Source organism: Osmia lignaria, chromosome 2, assembly GCF_051020975.1.
Source record: "Osmia lignaria lignaria isolate PbOS001 chromosome 2, iyOsmLign1, whole genome shotgun sequence".
Lineage (NCBI taxonomy): Eukaryota > Metazoa > Arthropoda > Insecta > Hymenoptera > Megachilidae > Osmia > Osmia lignaria.
In genome coordinates this window covers 3997715-4008025 of record NC_135033.1, presented here as the reverse complement: position 1 = coordinate 4008025, position 10311 = coordinate 3997715, and the positions used below count along the sequence as shown (strand labels likewise).

Here is a 10311-nt window from a genome sequence, read left to right as displayed (position 1 = left end):
ATAAATAGATTTTTCTACATATTCACATATTTACAACAGAATTTTCACATATTTGTTATTAGTATGTAATTACACTTTCTAAAAGAACAAATAAAGAAACGTTTAATTATAATATCGTAAAAGGACTAATTCAAATCCATTAAGACTCCTTAATTTAATTTATACATTTATTTATTACAATTTATTCTACTTATGTGATATTACTTGTTTTTATATGTATAATGAATTTTAATAAAAAAATAACATCGCAACATTAAAACTACTAACATAATATGGTCTAAATCTTTATTTCAATTTAGGGTTAATACGATATACATGTTCAAATGAAAAGTTAAATAAAGAAGTGGCAGATCATCAAAGATATATACAATACCACGAGATAAAGTATGTTTAATGTTTACAAAAATAATCAATATTAAATATAAATTGTCATACGCTCAGTGAATAATTCACAAAATTAACAATGGAGAAATGGAACAATGGATTTATGTTGACTAATATATTCTTATCCTAAGATGTGTTAATTGTCGCGAGGTAATTAAATATTATCGCCCATTCCATCGCTCTCTGTGACTAAAGCACGTTCCAGGATGACACGACCTTCCTTATATCGTTGATTGTCGTCTGTTGCAAATTCATACACCCACCCAAGTTTAGCATCACAGTTTTTGCAGCTGACATCTCGGACCATGTGACGACCCGTCAACATCACTCTATCCTGTACCTCGCTGTATATCATTGTAGATGAATTAAATTATGCATAAATAAAAATTACATAAGATTATTCCATTAGTACAAGTTCTCTGAGATTCTGTACATTCATAAATGGTATCCTGTGTGCTAAATCATGTTGAAAAAAAAAAAGAAAAAAAACTAAATGCACATAAAGAGACAAAGTATATGCCTGAGAATAATATAAAAATTGACTTCATTTAAATTAGTGACAAAATCATAGATATACTTTAGTCCAAAATCGATAAGACATTTTGTTTTAAACCAACTTTAATTTCCAGATGTTTCCAATAATGTCAATGTTTGTCTATTTACTTAGATAGAATAAAATCTATCAAAATCTGAGCATTGCTATGTTGTATTTTTGTAAAGAATTTTTAAAAAAATCATTAACTTTCTTTGCCTTTTATATGGCACTTTAAATGTTATTTTAATGTAATCTTTTTTTCCCCCATTCTCTTTGGTGTTTACATAAAAATAATAACAATTCATCTTATACACATAATCGTTTTTGTTTAAAATGGCAATGGTTTTTGAAATGAAACGATACAAAATTGTAAACGTATCATGTATCAATTGATATTAATTTATTTTAAAGAGCAAAGAAAAAACGCGAATACCTGTAATTTAAGTTGACGACTTTGTTAAAGAGAAAAGCACGTCCTGTAGCGCCCGTAAAACGCGTGCTTATCAGCTGACCTCTGTTTGTAAGATTGGTGTCACAAGAAGCACAAGAGAACAAACGAGTACCTCCGATATGTTCTAAGAAAATTACGCCCATCCTGAAATATTATTAACTGCTTTCAAAATGCTTCGATATAGGATATAAACGAGCTGTTAAATTAAGCTTCGATTTGCTCCGATTTCACAAACAAACAAATCATGTAATTTGACGTAGCTGTCACCTACAACCATAATACTATACGCTACGCAACAACAATACATATATTACATACACATAAACGCTCGACAATGATTACAATCTATATAAAGACTGGACGTCTTTTTTGTACCCGTGCGATCTTGAATTTGTGCCTCAAGAACGTGTGGCGATCAGCGATGCACGCCCCTGAGGCGCTCTCTCGGAGTAACTAGGTTAAATTAGGCTAGTTAGTTTTAGTTACTAGGTTAAGCTGTAAAATAGTTGGTAAGCCTAAATACTAAAAAAGACGCGCTAAAAAAAAAGCGTCGCCTCAATTTCGAAAAGGTATGTATAGCGCAGTTCACCAGAGTCCATAACTGCGACGCGCAGGTTGGAAGATGGTGGGAGAACGCAGCGAGCTCTCTGCTAATCGCTTTCCACTTCGTATGGAAGTATCGCCAATCAGGGCGAAGATGCGCACTGGAGAAGCGCGAAGAACGAAAACTGGTCTTTTCGCAGTTATGGACTCTGATGAACTGCGGTATACATACTCGCAAAAGAAAGTAGTCGTGAAGTAAATAACCGCTATGCAATAAAGAGGCATTTGTGCAAAGTGAAATCGTGTTGCAGTTGAGTTACTATTTTCTTTCACGTCACGAACAAAAGTCCCTACAAACGAACACGATCAGCTCCATCTTAGTATAAAAATGTGAAACACCTTCGTATTGCAACAATCTAACACGTGTTGACGATAACAGTAGATTGCTTTGACCCTTATTTTTGCTATTCATTTTGTGGTGATTTTAGGAATTAAATCAGGGCTGAAGGATCGAAAGACGAAGGATTCTTTCGAAAAAAAGAATCAAAGAACAATAAAGAGTTTGATGAATGTACCCCGCTTGACTAAGCATGTTTGTTCGACAAAATTTATGTTACTACTTTATGTTACCGAAATCGTAGCATTCAAATTCGGTATCGTTTTCTAAAAACTATCTTCCAACAAAATATGTTTAGAGAACAATACCGATTACTAAATCACCCTAGAATCTCGAAAACAGACAATTAACATAACATAACCGAGAACAGAAAACATAATTACCATTATAATCTCAGAAAAGTTTAACAAAATGAGAATTTAAGCAAACTATAATATTTTAAATAAATTATGAGCTATAATTTACATATGTGTACAATCAATAAGAAAAGAATAATTCATTGGAATAAAACAATAAATTAAGATAGAAAAAGAGGAAATAAAATCACGATTCGATAATTCAACCACCTTGGTATTAAACCTATGGATATTTACACAACGTATATAAATTAAATGATAATATAAACCATATAATTTACTATCCTATTTGTTCGCAATATATATTTGCCTCAACAACTGTTTAACACTATAATTTTATCTTCGAATATTTTACTGTTATGTAAATACATATAAAAAAATTAACAAATTCAAATAGTAATAAATTATTCTGAATCAGTTTTGATACTTTTGTTATTTACCTAAGCATCTTATAAAAAAAAACTTTGAAATTACGTCAAAATATTATATCTTTATTATTCATATAAACGGTATACAATATGTTACAAGTATAGATATAATATAGATATATATATATATATATACATATTCGTGTAAATTATATTTTTTAAAGCTAGGTACATAGATGTTTGTGCAGTACAATTCGAAACACTTTCCCTTGACTTTTTCTTTTATAAATCCAAATATTCGGACGTTGGCCATAAAAGCCTGATTTATCATTCATGTACCGTAACCACAGTTAGACAATGTGGAAGGTATAAATGTAAACGCCAAAAACAGTTCGAATTACGAAATGAATCGAAAATATATTATTGGTCATTGTTTAATATCTATGTTCATATCATCTCTTCAAGGCACATTTGAAATATAATCATCAGTATACTCATTTCCATATTACAGAGGAGTTTACTAACATTAATTGTTCCTATCATTTCGCTAACAGTGTCTGGAGTTAGACTTCGACGAAATTAACAAAGTGAGAAAGAAAAAGAAAGAAAAAAAAAAATCAATAGAAAAATATAAAACATTAAAAACTCCTTCAGCCAAAATCACAGACAAGTCCCTTACTTTCTCATCAAACAGAGCACAGAATCGCATTTTTCATGGTCTTAACGCTAAAATAATAATTAATTGATATAAATATTATAAATATACATTCATATATATATATACGTAGTCTTATCAAATTACATACATACACGTATACATACGCTTCTTTATACCAGAACCATTCGCTGCTAACAATAAAATTTACATTTTTTCCGTTTTGCATACGTGACGTGCTGTTACGTATATTTACATGTACGCACGTATAACATATAAACAGTGGTCTTTCATTGCGTATGTATATATATATATATTTATACATGTATATTTTGATTATATCCTTTTTTGATATTCAGATCATGAAGGATATCTTTCATAATACTGCACCTATTTCTATGTACATAAAATGTTTACAGAACATAATGAAATATAGATAAAACGTATGCCGATGATAATAACAAAAATAGTAACAAGTGACTTTGCAATTATTACGTGTTATCGTTACTACACATAGATATGATAAAAATGCCCTGCTCATCGGCTTTTGTTAAAATTCATGGCTTTGTTATCATTATTCTTGATCGCGTTTGTAACACATTTTACATTAGAAAAATTAGTTTGCAAGATGAAAATTTCTTGCTTTCACATTCTCTATCGCTCTCTTATTGCATGCACCTTTTCTTTCCTTCATTGAATATTTATCTAGTCAGGTCCTATTATGACTATAATACGTCCTTTCTTTGTCGGAAGTTGCACAAATTTCCCAACGAATATTATTGTTATCCATAATATACGGGCATTTTTCTTTTCAGTTTGATAAAATGACTATCATTTGCACTGCAGGCATATAGTAACAAATATAAAATGCTCAACGCAGTATTTCAATAATTACACGTAACATAAATTAGAAATTCGAATATTCTTTTCATTTTCAATAATGTAATAATAACAAGAATAATTGTTAACAAGCTATTAAAAAAACTATCTTCCACTAATCACAATTGTAGGACATTTATGCAACATAAAAGAAATATCTTTACAATGTTGAGTGACAAAATAATTATAGCAATTACTGTATTAATGTTCATATTAACAGCGATTAACGACGAAGATATTAACAATAATAACATAGTACGTTTTTCATTAATTTGAAACGTTATTTTTCTTTCTTTTTTCTTTTTTTTTTTCTTCTAACAGTAAAGCAATTACTTTAATAATTCGGCTAATAAGAAATTGCATTAAGAAATAAATGAATAAGGATTTTGGTTTACTCAGTAGAAATTTACGCCGCGAACGACCGCTAAATATCGAAAAATATATCTCTTATACATTATTTTTGGTAAGTTTTGTTCTGTTGGCGGCAACTGCTGCGAGGCAAGCCAATGCTTCTAAGTCCGGCGATGTACACCACGCTATTAATATTATAGAAACAATTACGTTTGTTTAGAGGTATATATTAAAAATTACAATACACAAAACAAAATATAAATACCATGTACTGATTTAATGATCGTCAAATTACTACTTAATTACTAAAAATGTTACATTTCAAATACGACGTGAACAACAATTCATAGAGAGGAACGTAAATTTACGTTTATAGCGATATATGATCTCGTTTTATAATACAAAGAGAGAAAGAGAAAACGTTTTTTAAAAATATTTTAGCAAAATATAAAAAAAATGTAAGTAAAAATCAACTATAATTTGTATTGCTCTTCAACTTAAATTACGTTCCAGTTTGTAGAATTTGCTAAAAAAGTTCTTACATTGTTTATATGTGACGTACTAACAAATAAAATACCTATATAAAAAAAAAAAACTTGGATGGAATCATTTTAATTTTCTATACTTACGTTTGTTAGATTCTCCATCTGCAGCTTGTTTCGATTCACTCATAGCCGCAGCATTACGCGTGATACTTTGTTTCCGTGCTTTCCGTTTTTGACTTCCTACGAGAAGTGCTTTTTCAGAATCTTCAGAATTCGCTTGTCCATTCTTAGCGTAACTATTCTGATATCTTTTATTTACAGCTGATGTTATCTTTTGGGCAAGTTTTTTCTTTTTTCGTTGTTGTTTCTTCTTTTCCTGAAATTCTTCTAAACTTAAAGATGGTAACGCTTCAATTTTCTTTTCTAAATTAAAATCCCTATACAAGAAAATAATACATAAAAATAATATATACATATATATATATTTTCATGAAAAATTACTTAACATAAATGTTACGAAGAAATATAAAATGAAACATACTCAGCTCGAAATCTTTTTCGTGCAGTCCATGGTCCATAATCTAATTCCTCCTCTGCACCTTCTGTTTCCGTTTCTTCAGGTTTTGAAGCTTCTATGTTCCCCTCAGCACTTTATAGAATGTACAATATACTTCTATTACATCCACAATACCACAAAAAATATCAAATATTTTAATTTTATATAAAATATAAAATTACCTTTCTACAAGATGTTCTAATTCGCTACGGATACTGTTTCCACCTTCGCTACTCAAAGAATCTGTTTTTTCACTGACATTCGATGAAATCGAATTTCTTCTTTCATTCGTTTGTCCATCAGCACTGATATGAAATTATTTGTAAAGATATATACATCATTTAATCACTTAATGATAAATAAATTCATATTTTTTTTTACATCGAGTTGAGGAATTTCGTTAAATGTTTGTTACTATTTACCTACGATTTCCGGTTTGTCTTCTTCGCTTAGATTGTTGTCCCGAAGCGCCGATATTTTTCATTTGTTCAGCAAGGAACTTTTGATAACGTAAACCCTTACAGGTTCGTTCACTTCTACAATTACTCTCCTCCGAAGGTATATTTGTAGATAAAAAATTATTTACTTCCATTTTCTCCTCTTCTGCATTCTAAAATATGTTATTATTAACAGTATTAGTAAGGCATCGATTCAAAGAATTTTAATAATGATTAAAGATTAAAAGATTTAAGTGGGTTAGAAAATCAGTTTCTTACATATTGATGATCGTTATTATTTGATTCGAGTTTTTTCCTTTTCTTTGCATCAAATAGATCAGCTTTACACTCTCTTTTATGATCAGGTGAGGAAACTGTATCCGAAAAATTTTTCTTAGGGGTTTTTGGAACTTGGTTATCATTTTCGATCACAGAACCGTCAACAGTCGTTTGCTCGTCTGTCACTTGTGTTTTTTGAGGTGTAAACAGAGAACTGAGGCCACCAATTTGGGATTCATCGGCTAATTTACCAGGCTGAATTGATTGTCCATCTCGCTTATCAAGTTCTGAATAATCGGAAGACTTGTTTTCAGATTCATCGTTTTCTATAGATTGTTCGCTAGAACTTGTCTCTGCTTTCTTGTTTGTAGGCCTAGTATTCAAGGTACGTAAAGGAGGTGCTGGTAATTTATACCATTTAAAATCAGGATTCGCATTTAAGAATGCATCTTTGTACTGAAAGATAATTAAACTATAATTATATTCTTAAATTAAACGCGTACCAACCCATTTATCATTCGCAATGTACCGCATTAAAAGTCTATTAACTCGTATTATTAGTGTAATATTTAAATTTCTTACTATGTAAACAATTTACCTCCTGTGCAAGATTTTTATATGAACGCTTTTGGTCTGGATGAAGGGTGGCCCACCATTCGCCAAGAACCCTTGTGACGGCACGATTTTCCAAATGTGGGAAACCAGATCGTACTGAACCACGGTGTCGTTTACAAAAAATTAAAAATGCATTCATCGGCCTTCTTGCATGGTGGGCTGGTTCTTTTAACTCGCGTGGTTCCTGAATATTAATAAAAATTTCTATGATTACAAAAATGAAACTTATTAAAATCTCAACAAAATAGTAAATAGAAACCTTTTCTTGTTTTTATCTCTAAAAACAAAAATAGGCGAAAGATACTTAATATTTATAATTAATAATTATATTCATTAGCTATTACAAAAATTGTACAGCGTTAAATATTAATTGTAAGAAGGACAGGAGGAAAACGAGAAAAAGAAATTACTAAGCAAACATATTTTTAACATCTTTAAATCACAACAATATCACTAGCTACACTATAGCACTTTCGAAGCCATAAAATCACATACTCTGACAGTTTCTAAGGTCATATATACTTGTCTGTGTGTAATAGTAACTATTAAAACCTATTACTTGTATCGACTACAATTTAAAAAATATACTTGAACGTACATATGTTATAAAATAGTTTTAAAACAATAATATCTGCATACAAATTTCATTTCTTTAAACATAGATATATTGGAAGACATTCAGATACTTTATCGTTACATCAGAAATATATTAGTTTTATAAAAACAATGAGTAGTCGTTTCTTGAATAAATCTCTATTGATTATGATGAGCATACGTTTAAAGAAACATCTTTGTTTTTTTTTACGTTCTCAATAGTGCTGTATTCACCTTTATAGTTAATGAAATATAGAAATAATTATAAAATGTAAAAAGGTGGATCGATACGCAATCATGACAGAAATCGTGCACATAGGATTCGATACGTACCTGTTCGTAAGCGGAAATAAAAGAAAAATTATACTATAATAATTTCGGCCGGAAAGAATCTTTCCTTATCTTTTCAATACTTTTTACCTTCCCAATAAGTAAATTTTATTGAGAAATACAGTATGCGGATGTATTAATTTATATTTCGTGCAATGTTATGAAATCAAATGTAAATTGCAGCATCATCTATAAAATCAAACAAGAAAAAAAAAAAGAACAGAAAAAAATGCTATTTAATTGCCACATGACTTCCACAAAGAAACGACTTTTCCAAGAGAAAAATAAAAACATATATATCGTTCCATAATAAATTCGAGAAAAATCGCGTCTATTTATGGTACGTACTACCAGAAGAACGATCTACAAAATGCTTGGATTGGTAGAATTCAATGCCAAATGAATGAGACATTTGCTACATTCCCGAAATATCTCTTAATCACATTGACAACAATAAGTATATACCAATGAAAATTGGTAATAGTGGTGGTAGTTGATTTTGTTGAAGAAAAAAAAAAAGGAAAAGAAAACAGATATCCACCGTCATATACTTATAACAGGCATATGTTAATTTTCATATTCTGTCTAATTATTTCGAACGCGCAAAGTCCAGAATATTTTCAGTCAACGTAGCGGTTTTATATTAATTTTTATATTCGTCTTGAGGGCGAATGATTAATGAAAGAAAATTAAGAAGAAAATAATGAAGGTGCTATTATTAAAATTGTTAGACCATGTCGCTTGTCATACGTCGTAACTTTCGTTAATGCTATTGTACGTTGATTGCCTCGATCGCACTAGGTATCCACTGATAAATTCCTAAAAGCTTTTCATGTTGTAAGAGAAACAATATTTCAATAGATATCATGGGAATCGAACGTCAAGAAAAAAAATGAAAGGATCGTATATATTTTTGTAAAATTTCATGACACCTTTCCGATCATCTGCTGACAGCTGCTTGTGCAAATGTAAATACTGCATACAGGGCTCTATACGTTTTTCTATGCATCGATGATCTGGCAAATATTTGAATGAAGTAGAAGGTATCTTTGAAATAATCCTGTCCACGTAAAACGAGAGTACAATGTTGCGCGATATATTCTCAAGTCTCTCTTACTGTCAAATATTTATCAACATTCAACTAAAATCAAGACGTTGTACCATTTGGTATGACTAGTCTGAAGATACGTATAAATTCTGTCTTTTGACTAAAAATTATCGGGAAAAACTTATGCGTTCGATCGTTTCAAATGAAAAATTGTTATCTTGATAATATCATGCGTTTATCGTTTGGCAGAACGTATTAAAAAGCCATTAGCCAATTGAGAAAAATACACTGTATTTCTCCCTACTCACCTTACGTTGTTGCTCGTTGGCAGCCATTTCTGATTTCACTTGACAATTCACTCAGCGGCGCATAATAAAGATAAAGCTTCGGTACTGACTGCCCTCTCTTTTCCACTGTGTCGTGTTTTCTTTCTCTGCCTCTTTTCTGTCCACGAATTAACCTCTCCTTCTTACATACTATTTCTATCTTTCTCTTCCCTCGACACGTTCATCTTCAATTTGTTTCTGTTTTTAACGAATAGTCACCACATGAAAGAAAATTCTCGTACATACAATGTTGCCTATCTTCTTTTTCTTATCGTATTTTATCAGATGTTTAATTTTAAATACACCTCGAATTATCTTTTTCTTATGTCACACGAATACTGCTATTTCAGCAATTTCACTTTGCAACTAAACATTTGTCGTGTAAACGTCACGAATGTATTAAAACGTCACCATCAAAGCCAGTCACGCGCCTCTATCCTTTCTGTCAGAATTAACTTCAATTAATCGATAAACATTCTGTTATAACGATCTATTATTAATTGTTAATCTATTCGATGAATACTGTACCTTTCTTTCACTTTATACAAATCTGTTCACGTGTGGAAAGAGAACAACACTTTAATGTGTTACACTTTTTTAGCATCGTGCGCAGTATGTTCAAAAAAGTAAGAAGTTCGCGCGGATAAAGAGCTTCGCAGTATGAGCAATCGAATTACATGAAAGAAACTAGAAAGAATATAACAGGTTGTATAATCTAAATC

At 30.6% G+C, this 10311-nt stretch overlaps 2 protein-coding genes across 5 annotated transcripts; both read right to left on the bottom strand.

Annotated features, from left to right (window-relative positions):
* Positions 1 to 267: 267 nt before the first annotated feature.
* On the bottom strand, positions 268 to 1841 carry Yippee (yippee zinc finger protein). Of its 3 annotated transcripts, none has more exons than XM_034327860.2 (3): positions 1746 to 1841; positions 1353 to 1514; positions 268 to 728 (listed from the first exon to the last, which is right to left on the bottom strand). In XM_034327860.2, the coding sequence occupies exons 2-3, from the start codon at positions 1511 to 1513 to the stop codon at positions 539 to 541; spliced, it is 351 nt and encodes a 116-aa protein (XP_034183751.1). In that variant the 5' UTR covers position 1514; positions 1746 to 1841; the 3' UTR covers positions 268 to 538. The 3 variants fall into 3 exon arrangements, with proteins under 3 accessions (XP_034183751.1, XP_034183752.1, XP_034183750.1); XM_034327859.2 differs by having other exon boundaries at positions 269 to 728; positions 1689 to 1841; XM_034327861.2 differs by lacking the exon at positions 1746 to 1841 and having other exon boundaries at positions 1353 to 1520.
* Positions 1842 to 3640: 1799 nt separating this feature from the next.
* On the bottom strand, positions 3641 to 10217 carry bbx (bobby sox). Of its 2 annotated transcripts, XM_034327664.2 has the most exons (10): positions 10118 to 10217; positions 9572 to 10031; positions 8219 to 8404; positions 7275 to 7475; positions 6677 to 7132; positions 6383 to 6570; positions 6143 to 6265; positions 5946 to 6053; positions 5549 to 5841; positions 3641 to 5104 (listed from the first exon to the last, which is right to left on the bottom strand). In XM_034327664.2, the coding sequence occupies exons 4-10, from the start codon at positions 7428 to 7430 to the stop codon at positions 5016 to 5018; spliced, it is 1413 nt and encodes a 470-aa protein (XP_034183555.1). In that variant the 5' UTR covers positions 7431 to 7475; positions 8219 to 8404; positions 9572 to 10031; positions 10118 to 10217; the 3' UTR covers positions 3641 to 5015. The 2 variants fall into 2 exon arrangements, with proteins under 2 accessions (XP_034183555.1, XP_034183554.1); XM_034327663.2 differs by lacking the exon at positions 8219 to 8404.
* Positions 10218 to 10311: the final 94 nt, after the last annotated feature.

Bases quoted from the DNA above. Each gene is read 5' to 3' on its own strand.
- Yippee (XM_034327860.2), bottom strand. From the start codon at position 1,513: ATGGGCGTAATTTTCTTAGAACATATCGGAGGTACTCGTTTGTTCTCT. The intron at 729-1,352 runs GTATTCGCGTTT...AATGATATACAG, and splicing joins GTCGTCAACTTAAATTACAG to CGAGGTACAGGATAGAGTGA.
- bbx (XM_034327663.2), bottom strand. From the start codon at position 9,598: ATGGCTGCCAACGAGCAACAACGTAAG. The intron at 7,133-7,274 runs GTAAATTGTTTA...ATTATCTTTCAG, and splicing joins ATAAAAATCTTGCACAGGAG to TACAAAGATGCATTCTTAAA. The intron at 5,105-5,548 runs GTAAGTATAGAA...TAATATTAATAG, and splicing joins AGATGGAGAATCTAACAAAC to CGTGGTGTACATCGCCGGAC.